At 34.0% G+C, this 15,538-nt stretch overlaps 1 protein-coding gene across 1 annotated transcript in view; it reads left to right on the plus strand.

Moving 5' to 3' along the window:
- NBEA (neurobeachin) overlaps positions 1-15,538 on the plus strand; it is a 453,025-nt gene that overhangs the window by 69,280 nt on the left and 368,207 nt on the right. Inside the window, exon 2 of the mRNA XM_050977434.1 lies at positions 9,227-9,458. Within this exon, the coding sequence (XP_050833391.1) occupies positions 9,227-9,458 (232 nt within the window). The remainder of the gene's footprint in view (positions 1-9,226; positions 9,459-15,538) is intronic.

Genomic DNA, 15,538 nt, shown 5'->3' on the forward strand with positions numbered 1-15,538 from the left:
AAGTAATGCCCTCTGAGAGCAACCACTTTGCCTTCCTGATTGTACCCCACGGGAAAGAAGGGGACAAGAAGAGAGCCTCCAGACTATTTGTTTTGGGTTTACAGGCTAAGGGGGAATGTATGATAGCTGCCTAGAAGAAGATAGTGGGCTAGTACTTGGGGCTAGTGGGCTTTGTCCTGGTGGTGTGTGGCTATTTTTTGATCTTAGCCAAAGTGCGTAGGTAGCACATACACCATGATCCTCACAAATCAACATTCTTTGTCATGTTTTTCTTCTTTAATTGTTCTGTATCCTTGATGTACCAGAGAACAATCCCACTGACTATTCTAAAATAAACTCCATCATTTTCCAAGACTAAAATTCCATTAAGTATATTGTTGCAATTTGTTCTAGTCACAGAGTGCATATGTGAGTTAACATATAAAAGAGAAATTGCTTTGACAAGTATGTTTGAATAATAAAAAATGAGTAAAATAAACAAAGAAATATAAAAAACAATTGTTCTGAGTTACTGACACCTTCTGTTGACTAAAATTTTCTGTTAGTATTTATTGCAAATGCATTCTCCTTGCTCCTGTATGTGAAGTTTGGGAAATAGGTGTGTGTGCATTGAGGGTTTTTCCAGTTGTCTCATTTTAAAAACTGGCATTGCTGTTTGCACAAACATAATGTATGATAGTGTTTGCTGTGCAATAAAAATTAGATTTAAATCAATATTTAATTGTTGACAGCTTAATGTTTCTTAGAATTTCAATTTTTTGGTGATGTTCTCTAATAACAATGTTAAACCTCATCAGGGTTTGCTTTACAGAGATAATATATCATTCCAACCACCTAAAACACCCCAAAAAGCTACATTAGTTTCTGACTGAGGAAAAATAAATAAGGAATTCTGCTGACCTATTAGATTTGGCTGTTTGAGTTTCAGCAGTGCAAGTGCATGGTCTTATTAGTAGAAAAGGCTACAAAAGTAGTTGGAAAAAAAAATTATCTTTTCAGAGTACATTTCATTTATGATTTTTGTAACTCTGTTATTTCCATTTATTTTACTTCTCTTCTGGCTTGGAAACAAAGAAAATACTTTAAAGAAAAAAACAACCCCAAAAAACAACAACAACAAAAAAAAACTCACCAAAAAAGCCACAATTCCAAACCACCACCAAGTAACTTATTTTAAAATACACCTGGTTATTGAAAACAGGCAATTAGAAGCATGAGCTTATACTGTACCAGCATCTGTACCTTGATCTTAAAGTTATTATTGAAAGTGAGAGAAGACAGGCAAGAATGGTCTATGAAGTATTAAAAGCAAAATGAGCTGGTAGTGTCTGTTTAGTAATACAATTTTTCATACTCTTTAAGCTGTGTTCATTTATCAACTTCTTCATAGTCCATAAAAATCAATTTTGAATTTTTGCTTTCAGACATGTGGCAAACCTAAGTAGCTTGGTTTTATTTATTAAAATTAATTCTCAGTATCTGTTCCATTTTTTGATGTAAAAAGTCCATTATCTAATTGGCTGATCTCTTTTGTGATTAAGTCAAGATCAGAAGTAATTTATAAGAGACACTGAACTAGATAAACTGAAAATAAATTAGCTACAAGTTTGAGAATGGTTTTAATTCACTGAAAATAAACCTGCAATTTTTATTTCTTAGTCTTTAATTTTTCAGGTTCAACATCTTAAAGTAAAAGCTCATATTCTGCTTTGGCCAAAAATGGTTTTGTGGAGATCAAAATAACAGATAGGAACAGTGTCTCCTTCTAGTGGCACAGGAACAATAGACCAGGAGGGGGACTTTCAGGTTTGTGTTTTGGATTAGGTACTTTTACGGAAAATACTTTTATCTTCTTCATTTCTGTCAGACTTGGTTGGATTACTTTATAAATTCTTCTAAGTGGGTAAGATTTTTCCTCTGTCACACTTTAAAACTTGGTTTGCATACCTTCTAGAGGTAGGACTTTTTATTTCAAGGAATCTGATTCTTGTGCTAAAGAAGTTTTTATGAAGGCAGATATTTGAACTTCATCAGACTAATTCCTGTCCTACCCCAAAACAGTGTTTTTTTGGAGTAGGTAAAGAACAGCTTAAGAAATTGGTGGCAAATAGCCCATTTTTTGTTTTTGTTTTGTGGTTTGGGTTTTTTTTGTCTTTTTTCTCTTTAAGCCTCCACAATACTTAGAGAAGGTCTGACATTGCCAAGGATGCTATACAGCCTTGTGATCTATCCCAGTGTAAATTGATAGTTGTCTCAGTAAATCATATGTATATGCAGTTGATCTACCACTGGAGCTGATCTGCCTACAGGAGTGTCCTCCCTCAAGGGAAAATGTAAGAAAATAAAGGTAAATCCATGGGATATTTTTAAGCTTGCATAATAACAAGCACATTCTTCTAAGTTCTAAAAGCTCACCATGTTACTTCAGTCATATTGTCTCAGCAAGTATAAAAAAAAGATTTAAATTCATTTCTTGGATTGCTTTAAAATTGTCAATAAACTTGTAGGTAGTATTCCCTTAGTGACAAACTGCCGAGTATGTGCAATATACTATTCAGAGTAAAAATGGTTTTAAAGCTAAATGAAGGAAGGCTCATTTAAAAGGGTACGTTAATGTGCAGAATTATATCCTGTTGTAATGATTCACATGAGAATCAGTCTTTTAGTGTTGTCATTTGGTTATATACCATATTGTGAGCACATTGCCTAAGATTTATCTGACATAACTTTAGAACTGCCTGTCTGAACTAGTTGTCCTTTTATAGTCAGTAGAAAGTACTACATTCCCTGAAAAAGATTTATTTCATTCTGATGTTGCAGCTAAAACCACTGAGATAATCACTTCCCTTAAGCATCTTTTACTTTCTAGTGATGGGAAAGAGAATTGTGAAAATTAGCTCAGATACACATAGCTGTAATTCAATTCTCTAAGGACTACCTTTTTTTTAATTTAAAAATAAATATTGTGTACCAGTTATGAAACATACCTTCTTGAGTTTTTTAGCTGTGATTTTCTCTGTAGTTATATTGATATATTTAGGTTAACAAATGCATATGATCAGCACACGTTTCTGTCACTGAATTTAATTTATTCCATTTAGCATTCTAAATGGTTTTGCCTAAAGAAATCTTCTTTCATGCAGTTGAAAAAGAATCTTCCTAAAAATCTGAAATAATTGTTTAGAAGTTTAAGGTTTTAGTTAATGACCATAAAAGAGTAACCTGTTTTTCTCCTGCCCGAGTCCCCTACTGCTTTTCTCAGAAAACTGTTTTTTAATGCTTATGCTATTGCCTGTCTTTATATAAGAAACAGTAGCAGTCTGATTCCACATATTTGGAATTCTGACTGGTGATTATGAAATCAGCTCAGTGTTGTTTTGTAGAAAAGTTGCTCCAGTTTTGACAAAAATTATCCTTCCATGTTATATGATGACTTTAGCTGTCAAGAGTTAAATGTTTACTAATTTTCTCTTCAAAAGAACGAATTGATTTGGGATTTTAAGAGATTTTCAATCTCATTTGAGTAGGTTATTCTCGGCTCTTTTCCTGTGGAAACTTGTGCTATATGCTGAGTCAGCTGTTTTGTAATGTCTGAAATGAGAGATGAGCATTAGGGAGAGGAAGAGAAATAATAATTTTGTTTCCAAACTGTTTGCCTCCTATATAGCTACAAGAAAAGTTTATTTTTTTTTAAGTTCTGGTTGTATATGTATATACTTGAACTTAAAATGCTTCAGTTTAAAACAGATGAGGTTGTTATGTTGGCTATGTTATGCCTTCATTTTTTTTGCCTTTAGAAAAAGGAGAGCAAATGTAATATTACTTAATTAGGAGAGAGAATGTAGGAGTGACTTGGTGGAGATTAGGCCTGGATGTCATTAGTGCTTCAGTAATTATATTATTGTGATACTTTAATTTTTCAGTGGCACAGTCCGTCTAGTATTGGAATTCATATTCTTGATTTTTGTCTAGATAAATGCAGATAGGACTCCAGCTTGAAGGAAGCTAGAAAATGCTTCTTTGACAGCAATGAACTGCGAACCTAGAGATGTAAATGCTAGAGATGTAATCGCTGCTGTCCACAGCTTCCTGAGGAAAGGAAGTGGAGAGGGAAGTTTTGAGCTCTTCTCCCTGGTATCCATGCCAGGATGCATGGGAATGGTTCAAAGCTGCACCAGGGGAGATTTTACTTGAGTGTTAGGAAGGAATTCTTTGTGAAGAAGGGGCTCAAACACTGGAACAGGCTTTCTGAAATGGGTTTGATGCCCCAAGCCTGTCAGCATTTAAGCGGCATTCAGACAATGCTTTTATCAACATGCTTGAACTTTCAGACCGCCCTGGAATGCTCAGACACTTGGACTAGGTGATTCTTTTGGTCACATCCAGCTGAAATATTCTATTTACTTTTAATTTCAATTCGTTCTTCCAAACTTGATTTGAAGCATCTGATACTAAAAAATTCCAGTTTTCAGAAGTCAACAATTGAATTCTAGATGTTCAGCAGTATTTTATTGCATTTCAAGAACTGGTATGAATATACTATCTGAGATATGTAGACAACTTCTTGTGTTTTGGGGAGTATTTCTTCTCTGTTTTAGATCAAAAGGGTGTAAAAGACCAGCCTAAATTCTGCAGAGATGTGGCAATTTAGGAAGAAACCCTTTTATTGCATAGCATAATGAATGGTAGGAACTTACAGAGGCATGGCCACAATGCTCAGAGCAAAGCAGCTGCATTTGAGAATGGTGGTGTAGGTTGAGGAAGGTTCTTGGAGCAATTTGCAAGGAGTGTCAATCTCAGCATGGGAAATCTGGTCTAACTTGCTTATTGCTGGCAGTTCAGTACCACTTTGGGAAGAGTTGTTTGTCAACCACAGTCAACATACCTCTAACGATTATCTGAACTTTAGATTGGTGATTCATTTTTTACAGCTGTGCTGTGAAAGATGCAGAATATGAGAAAGAACAAGCAATACTTCAGCATACTTAATCAAAGCGAAAGCATGGTCTTTACTAAATATTAAATATTCCCTTGAAGAATGAGAAGACTTAGTGTTTGACATAAAAATAGATTCTATTTGAGATGTATGATATGGAAGGAGCATTGATTTATGGTATGGTGTGGTATACTGGCTTCTGTGAGGATTTCTATCAAAGTGTTCATATTGTACTCCAGCTGAAATTTGTCTTATTACAGAAGTCTATTATGGGAGCTGAATTAAAAATAAGTTACTTTTTGGAAGTAAGGTTTAATTTTTTGGTTTATGGTGTTGCATCCACAGTTTTACCTGACTTAGAAAGCCACAAATTCATTATGAATATTTAGTTTTTTATTGGCCATTTTTAATATGGCATAGTTTTTTGAAGCAGCGTCCTCACGGGCTCCAAGATCTCTTTTCTGGATGATAATATCAGACTTTGGACCCTGTCGTCTTGTACACATGAGGAAAACTATAATCAAGTTGAATTACTTTGCATTTGCTAATTTTGAGTTTTAAAGCATTGCTTCCTGGACCGTTGATATCAGAAGAATCTTCACAGCTCTCAGCAGTTGGTTTTTACCTGTGTTTAATGATTTCTGGCTCCTTAGCAAAGTTGGTCCTTTCATTGGTGTCAGCACGTGCCTAGCTCATTGCCACTGTGCTTTTCCTCTGGTCACCTCCCCCTGTTGTGTTGGAAAATAGTTATTCTTTACCTACTGTCCTCCTTGGGAAATCCATCTGCACAAATGTTGCTAGAGGATACTTTTTTTGTAGTGAATGTTATACTACTTTTATTGGCTGAATTCCATTTCATCGTGCGCATTTAAAAGCAGAGATGCTTGCTTTATTTCTTGAACACAAATTTAACCATGTAAATTTATTTCTGTATACTTGCTTCACTTTTGTTTAGCTTTTCCTTGTCATCTTATTCCTCATCATTCTTCTCTTTATCAAGAAATTCATGGTGAATTTAGGATGGCTATTTTAAACAAGTCACCTCCTCCTACCTTCCTAAATTTTTTCTATCATTGTCAATTAGTTCATTAATTTTTTTCCTTTACTAAGGAAGTTGATTTCAATGATAATTATGATAATTTTTACTGTCTGAAGTATGCTTAAACTGAAGTTAAGGGTAAATAGGAACATTTTTATGTTTTCTTTGCAGTCACCCTGATGGGCTATAAATCAATTGTGGCCAATTGTGCAAGTGAAATAATTGTAGCACCCCCTGGATAGTCTCCATAGAACCAATTTTATGAGTACTCAGTGTATTTTTTGATGCAGATTTTCTAGAATGTTTTATAGAATAAGACATCTTGGTTTTAATAGTACAGAAATATCCTGTCACTTTAGACTCATACAGGGGCTTCATTTCAGTCTCTTAAGTGTCACATATTAGTATATTGATTTACAATAGAAAGCAAATGCAGTTTAAATTATTTTAATCTGGTGAATTGTTTCCATCTGTTTTACTGATTCTATATTAGTCTATTAACTTAAATTAATTGGAATTTTACTATGAATAGTGTTTGAGGAAAGGGAATCAGTCTGCATTGTACCTCTTCATTCCAACTGAGGCATAACTGAATTTTTTCCTTGTTTTTAAGTCCAGCTTATCAAAACCAAATGGTGGGTAGCATATCTATTCTGAAGGTAGCCCGTCTGAATGTTGTCACAGAATTGGTGAGGTTGCAACAGAAGTCTGGAGGTTCTCTGATCCAACCCTCTTGCAAAAGCCAGGCCAACTAAGGCCAGTGGTCCTGATTTGTGACCACTTGGCTTTTTAATGTATCCAGTGATGAAGACTTAGAAGATACAATTTTTCATCCTGGATTTCCTCCATGGAAAGAAATGGAGGAAAGTAGACAGTTCCAGGAGGTGTTTAATTTAATCTCAGGATAAGAGTTCAATTGAATGTCTTCTACAGGTGGCTGTTTTACTTCTGTGTGGTTTTGACATAATCTCAGAGAGGCTCATCCTGGTGAAGAGATATCTGAAAACACAACAATGCAGATTGCTGATGAAGTATGCGCAAGTTGCTGCTGTTTTCAGAAATAAAATCTATGCCTGGATTTCTTGAAAAGAGAGTAAAAACCTCTATGAAACAATTTCATAAATCTGAAGAATGACCGTAGAAATAGTGTGCTTCTAATCTTGACATTTTTTTGCCTTCCTTTTGTACACAACATGTGTTTACCAAATATGCAAATATATGATACGCAGTCACAAGTTTTAAATTAAAGTACTAATTATAATTAGGATAATAGGTTTTATTTGAATGTAATTAAATGTCTCAGGAGAACTAAGGAGGTAGTCAGTTTATATATTTAGCATATTAGAAGCTTTTATGTTACAAAATTATAATTATTATTAGCAATTAATTGGTAGAGGAAAAAGTAATTTGAAAGTGAATGCAAAGTATGAATTAGGGTGGAAGCCAAATGTATTGTATTAATTGTCTGAAGATGGGGTATGAAAGAAGTCTTTGAATATTTGGATAGGTTTAGCTACCAAAAAATGTTTTCATAGTATTTCAACTTGCTTATTTTTTAGAGTTTAATTTCAAGTCAATATAAACTGCTTTTAAATAGGCCAAAGAATTGCCTTCTATTAAAATTGACTGTTGAAATTATGCACTTGTTAGAGATAATTCTTTGAATATCTTTAAGTTAAGATTGTTATTGAAATTTTAATTATATAACTCCATTAAACAAATATAACAAAAATTCCTAAAGAATTTTTAATTATAATTTATTCCATTATTTTGTGTAATATATTTACAGTTACTGAAATTAGTGTTACTGATATGCTGAGAGACCTGGTTTGTTCAGCCTGAAGAAGAGAAGGCTCCAGAGGGACTTTATAGCACTCAAAGGGAGCCTAATGGAGAGCTGGACAGGGAATTTTTACAAGGGCATGTACTGGGTTGAGGGGGGGAAGGCCTTAAACTGAAGGAGGGATGGTCTAGATAAGATATTAGGAAGTAATTCTTGCTGTGAGAGTGGTGAAGCACTGGATCATGTTTGCCAGGGAGACTGGCCAAGGTTGGATGGGACTCGGAGTAACCTGGTCAGGTGGACTGTTCCTGCCCCTGGCAGTGTGGTTGGAACAAAATGATCTTTAAGGTCCCTTCCAACATAAGCCATTCTTTGATTTCATGATTCTGTGAAATTTCACACTGGTACTTTCAAAATTCTTCAAAGTCATTAGGATAAAGTAGGGTTTATGAGAGTCAGACTGTGTTTCCTTCAGAACTGAAAGAATTTTATGCCATTAAAATGGCATTGGTTTTTTAAAATTAAATTTCATATTCAGTTTAGTACATTTTCATGAGTTTAGCTTTTTTAAGTTACACAAATGACTGATCAAAATTGTTGAATTCTATTCCTGAAGATATATTTGGTCATGACTATATCTTCTTCTCTGGTTTGCTTTTCTCTCCTTCCTAACACATAACTGGTTGTTGTTGTTGTGTTTAATTGGGGCTTAGGACTTTGGATAATGTTTTGCCAGTACCTAGGTAGATAGGAGTCAGGCTGTCATTTTATCAGAACTGCTGTTAACTCAATTCTTTTCTGAGTGCTTGTTCCTTTCCTGGTGCAGCCTCTCTCCTGCACCAGCCAGCAGGTTTCCTCGACCACACAATGAGCTGATGTGTGGTATAAGAATGTAAATTTTCTATGTCTGTGTTACTTCAGAGCAGATGAGTAGTTCTTTTTCCAGGCATGACTGCATGACTATTTGGATGGGATGATTGAAAAGGCAATAAGGTCTTCCAAATGCATAACTAAGAGCAAATGTTGGCTTATATCAGGAAAAAAGCTATGTTAATTTTAGTGTCTTTTTATTTTTGAGTAGGGAAATTTCAAAGAATGGTGGAAAAGCCTAAATTGCTTCCTGAGCTTTTCAGGTTCTGCACTAAATCTGTCTGGGCCAGGCTACCATATCAATTACTTGATAAGAAGGAATACTTCAAATATATTTTGATTTGATTTTATTGAGATGCTGTATTCAACACAGTGACAAAGAAGTGTTTTATGATATTAGTGTGTATGGTTTTTACAAGTTTTTTTTTTGCAGAGCATGGTTGTTAATTTGCTCTTAGAAAGCATAGCTGTTAATTTTTCTTTTTAAACTTGCTTCTCTAACCATTTAAAACATATTCTGTGTTGGTCACAATGAAGGTATGAGACACACTAAACTATGTATTTCACACTGTAATACCTTTCTTGTTTTCTTTTTTAGCTGGTTGGTGGTGAATTTGATCTAGAGATGAACTTTATAATCCAGGATGCAGAGAGCATCACATGCATGTCCGAGCTTTTGGAGCACTGTGATGTAACGTGCCAAGCAGAAATCTGGAGTATGTTCACTGCAATTCTACGTAAAAGTGTCCGTAATTTACAGACCAGCACGGAAGTTGGCTTAATTGAACAGGTACTGCTGAAGATGAGTACTGTGGACGACATGATTGCAGGTATAAATCGCCAACTGATAAAATAATTTTTGCATTCTTGACCTGCCTATGTTTTGTGATTATGGAAGGGTATGGGATGTTTTGATTTTTACTTAAAGTGATGTTTTCATTAGTACTGCTATTGAGTCAGAATTTTTTTATTAATTTCAGGAAAATGACAAAAATATATTCTTAGTTTGAAATCTCTGTAGATACATGGTGTAACATAACTGGTTGTTAAAATTAAATTTAAAGAATTAAAAACAGTGTGTTAGACTTTTTAACTACAAGGCAATATTTTAGTTTTTATATACATTGGTTATTTTTAGATCGTGATGCCAGAATTGCTAGATCCATTTTAAACATAACCTCATATGACAGCATAATAGATATTATTTACAGGTTTGAATGTAGGACATATGGATTTCCTTAAACAATCATTCCATAATGTATTCCTGTGAGCCCTTAAATATATTTTTATTTTTTTTGCATTTGTGGGTGTTAACATCCTATAACATATTGCAGCATTAAAAAAATAACGTGCTTTCTTTGTTTGCTGAAGAGAAGTCATGAAGTTATTACCCAGTTAAGGTTTTCATAGTATGTTTGAAGGAGTTTATGGTATTCCACACTACTGGGTACAGATTATAATCCTGTTTACTTGGATACAGGACAGACTTGCTCATCACATTTAAATATGGCACCTGAAGAGATTGATATGATTACTATTTATTTCCCTAAGGGAGCTTAGGCAGTTTCTTTCAATACAGTGTGAAAGCAAAGTTCTTAATGCTTATATAATTGTGACTGATGGTAGGATTGTGCCTTACATTGTGAGGCATTTTTGAAAAATTTCAGAGGTTTACCTTCCATAATTCTAATATTTTAGTTGATGATCTGATTCCTGGCATATATACAGGTTTTGTGGAGCAGTAAACTGGCAAGGATTTCAGACAAGAAGCAAGAAGATGATTACAATAGGATGAAAACTAGATTACTGAGAAATGATTTATTCCTTGTCCTTTTTTCTTTTTGTTTCAGTGTAAATGAGTTTGTATATTAAGTATTTGGAAAAGCTACATTCTGTTTTTCAAAGTCAGAATCAACATCTTGTTTAGAAATGTATCTCTAAATGCTAAAATCGTGTGTTATGCTAAATACTGTACAGTGAAATTCAGACTGAAGTATAATAGACCAATAGATTCATAAATGATGGTTTTCACCAAGTATGTTTTTTTTACAGTATTTTTAAGTATAGTTAGTCAGAATAGTGTAAAGGTAAAGATACTCTTTTATTCCATGTTAAATATAACACACTATTTGATGAGAACAAAAATTTCTATCCTAAAATTGTTTAGGGTTTTACTAGTGGAAATAATTTTCTTACATAAGTAATCACACCAACAAAATTTGTCCAATTTACACTCCTGTGAGTGGTACTTGTGTAGGTGGCATACAAGACTGTAGTAGTGCCTCCATTAGAGAGGTGTTTTTAACTACCTTGTTAATTGTAGATGTCAGAAATATCAAGAGCATGTGATCTGGCTTTTAGGAGAATTTGGGAATTAAAAAACTCTCTGAATTTACAGATATTAATATAGGCCAGGGGTAGTAAATGAAAAAAAAAAACCAAAAATAATCTAATGGATCTTCTAGCTCAATTATCTTTTTTCTGAGAGTGGTCACACAGTGCTTCAGAAAGAGATCTTCTGCACAAAAAACTTCAGGAAGCTTGTCCTTTGGTATTCTTACATGGATGAAGGGATTACCTATTTTACTTAAAATCAAAACTAAAAATTGGAATTTTGATGACATTTTAGCTTTGCAGTGGGTTTCAAATTATCTGAGTATTCATCTATATGTGATGAGCAGGAATTGAACAGAATCATTCTTCCTAGGGTTTTTCTCTGATAACTTTAAATAGTTGAGTTTTTGGAGAGGTTTTTTTTGAAAAAGACTTGGAAGCAAGCAAATTGATCATTTCACTTTTATCTCTTGATTTCTGTAAGGACTTTAGTCTCCTTTTATAAGGGGTAGTAATATTGGTAATAAGTCAGAAGTAACAATAAAGGTCATGTAATAACTATTGCGATATTAGGCAAAATCAATGACAACTAAAAGCAGTATCTTTGTTTCCTAATGTCCTATGCACATGTTGAGGTCATAATTGTAGAATTGTTTTGCCTCAAATAGTTCTATGAGCTTCCCAAAGCCAGGAAGTAAAGTAAGAAATTTTGTGTTAAAATGATTTTTAGCATTAAAGGGAAGATGGTTTGAACAAGACCTGTGTTAATTTTAACTTCTACCACTTTTTTCCCAAAATAGTTGCTAATACTCTGTCAGCCCAATGTTTTAAAATTGGCTTTTATCATATGTGAATGGTACAGGTATTTTGGTGGGGGTTTTTTTTGTAATTTGCTTCTCTGGGAGTTGCTTGTTTGTTTTTAGGTTGTCTCTCTTGTTCCATTGTGAAACATTTTGATTAGACCCAGATAGGGTTTAAACAGACAAGACTGACAATAATGTCTGTTTTATGTTCTGATAGCTCAGTTTCAGGACCAGTCTAAGTCTGAAGCCACTCTTCTCTGATTTTATGATAGCAATACAGCAGCAAATAAACACGTACCCAAACTTTTGCATTGAGGTGAATTTTTCTGTCTGATTAGATGGAGACTCTCATATTCATGGGGTTCTGAGTACTTTACATATATAACTTCATGTGATTTTACAGATTCTTTGGTGAGGAATAAAAGCTTAATCATTTTGGAAGTCTCAATGGCAACCCAAATGAGTTCAGTTTGCTTTCCAGAAGCTTCACCTTTCAAAAAAAATCCTTGTACTGTGGCAATCTGTTATACTAATATAGAGAATGGTCAGCCATTTTATCAATAGTTAAGGAGAAAATATTTTCATAGATGATTGGTACTTTTTTTTTAACACTTGCACTGAATCTTCCTTGAGGGACTCACTTTTTGCAGTTCTCTGTTTTCAGGTGATGAGTAGTGAAGCAGATCATCTGCTCTGAGGGCTCTTTGGGATAGCATGCCTGTAAGTCCCATCTGAGAGATGGATCAGAGAGGAGCCTGAGCTCATAGGGAGTAGATATGTCTCACCTAAGTCCTTTTTTTTCCTCACAGTTATGTTGTGATGATGTAGGTAATTGTACTAAAACTGCTGGGGCTGAATTCTTAAGCACTGAAACAGTTCATAGTTTCCAAGCAACAGTGTTGGTTTTTGACTGCTCTGTCATTGATGGGCTGTTAACAAGCTCTCTTCTTTCAAACCATTCTGTAAGAAAAACTGCAAAATTATCACATTCTCTATTACAACCTGTAAAAATTAATTTAGAACACCAACGAGGGTTAAAATGCACAATTTCATGGCCATGTGTTATTAAGAAGTTAAGGAGACATGAGGGTAGTTTCCTGAAGTTTTCTTTTAAATGCTATTGAATATGTCTTCCAAAGTTAATGCCAGACCCTTCATTTTGATATATGTGCATTGTTACTTGAAAGACAGGCAGGCATTTTCCTATTCTATTTTCATATTAAGTGACTGAATTAAGCATTCCTTCAAGGTTACTGGTTAATTTATAAATCCTCTGAAAACTGCTTAGTATGAAAGTATTCAGAAGGTGCCATTAATAGAAATTAGAAATACATTAAAAATGGGAAACTGCCTGTTTTCTCCTTCTGGACTTAATATTATTATATACAATCTTGTTTCTGAAATAAGATTATGGATTCCAGTTATATATGTAATCTTGTTTAATATAAAAAAAAGTAGACATTAAAAAAATCTAGTTGTAGTATTCTTTCTGACCTTTGTCCATTTATAGATGAGTGGATTATTAGGATTTATAAACCAGATGGGACTGACTCTTTTATGAGATTTCTAATAAGTATGAACAAAGTTATGTAATAATTATTTTTAAGTCTTTATATTCAGACAAGAATCTTTAAATAGCCTTAAGTGCTTCAACTTCCACAGATGTTGTTTGCTTTATCTTTGCTTGTTATCTACTGGGCTTCAATCTTCCAGGTCATTGTTTTACCCAGAGTTACATAATTAGGGAGCTTATGTTTGTTTCTCTCCATCAATGTTTAATTCATTACTTATAAATATGTATTTCTAGTGCCTGTAGGTTATGCACATCTTCAGTAGAAATAAGAATTTTTCTGTGCCATAAGGTAGTACAGGGCTGTAACAGTGAAACACAGCAGCACATATTCAGTGATTTTTAAAACTTGCAATCATTTCTGTGTTTGACTGTATTAGTTTGCACTTTTTTCCTCTATGTTACAAGATTTTTTTTTAAATGGTGTTCTGATTTTCACCAGACAACTTTGCTTCTACACAACATTTTTTCTTTGTAAGGGAAGCAAAATTTGCAATCCCTTGATCTGAAAAGAAAACTGAAACCTCAAAATAGGGATTGGGAAATTGTCGGCCAAAGATTAGTATTCACTTGTGCTTATTTCCTTTTCTGAGTGCTCACTGTGACTGTTCCCAGTTTCTGATCATGTACAGGATGTTGCAGCTTTACACTGCAGGCTGGATTCCACTGTGAAGGGGGCAGGTACTGGGGGAGCTGAGTCATATAATTCCCCACCATGAAAGAAAAGGCATTTGTTTTTCTTAGGTGTATTTTGTTTTCCCTAATTCTGTCAGAAATGTATGTGGCTGTATTCTTAAAGGGAAGATTAAAGAAATGAGAGGGGGGAAAAAAATCAGTACTTGGAGATTAGGGATATATTCAGAATTTATGGCAAAAATGTCTGCTAAGTTGCAATGCTTTTCTTTTGCCTTTCCTGATAGACAATTTCACTCACCAAACCGTTTACTATGTCTTCTGTAAATTAAATGATATTTCATTCTTCACACATGTCTTTTGCTTGCTAAAGATCAGAGGCTAGTATCATTGTGGAAAAAGCTAAATAAATATTAATGCTTTTGCTCACATATATATGGATTTGCTAAGAAAAAATCTGTTTTGAAACAAAATGTGAATGTGAAATGTCTTTGGAAAGAATTGTTTCTCCTGAAAACCATTCTTCGTCAGCACCTGTGTAAGAGTCATCCTTTCACAAATGAACAAGAATAACATGCAGACCTACAATAAAATGTAAACTCATCTGTACAAAGTTGTGTCTTCTACAAGTTTTAGCAGGGAGGCAGGAGGGGCAGGGGAATTCTGTGATGGTTGAACAGATAGGGAAAGTTTGTTAATGCTGATTCTGTTGTGTCATAGCTCTTTTGTTTTGAAAACTCTGGACTTCACTTCTTGATCTTTGAATTAAATTCCTATGCCTCATCTGTGAATATGAGCAAATTGGTTTATCTCCCACTAGAGGAAGTCCTTATTCTTACTAGTCCATTTTATTCCTGAATAAAAGTGTGGAGTATAGGAACAGGTTCAGCATCCCACAAGCTAACAAATTCTTAAAATGAAATTCTGGGGTTTCAAATAAGTAATTTTAAACCTGATAATCTCTGAAAGGAAGACTCTTTTTAATGTTCTTACTGTTAAATTTTATGGGTTTTGAGATGTTGTAGTGAAAGCTGTATTCCATAATCCTGTTAACAATTTTGATCCCTTCTTTTTATTAAGCTCTCTAATTTTTTTCTTACTATGATTTCTGTTTGTTTGTTTTCCTTATTGTTTTTGTTGTTTTGCTATTGTTTGGTTTGATTGCTGGGTTTTTCTTTGATTGGTTTTGTGGGGTTTTTTTGCAGGGGCCAGAGGGAGGTGTTGTTTTTCTTTTATTTTCCCCTGGCCTTTCATTGCAGTAAAGACCAGAAGCATCACTAGCAAAAATGGGGACATTATACAAATTATAGTATAAATGCTGGGTTTAGGTTAATGTAAAGTAATTTTTAGGTCAAAATTTTTTGGAAAAACAATAACTTCAGAGTAAAGAAGGAACTATTATCCCAAAAACACACAGCAGGAAGGACAAGTTTATGATGTGTGATGCATGTTGTGAAGTGAGAAGAATTAATGCTCTATAAATATAATACTTGTTTCAAAGTATGATGCAAAATTGAACATGAAATCCTTTGTAAAATATTCAGTACAAGTAAGTTGGAATTTTAGAATA

This window comes from Serinus canaria, chromosome 1, assembly GCF_022539315.1.
Source record: "Serinus canaria isolate serCan28SL12 chromosome 1, serCan2020, whole genome shotgun sequence".
Taxonomy (NCBI): Eukaryota; Metazoa; Chordata; class Aves; order Passeriformes; family Fringillidae; genus Serinus; species Serinus canaria.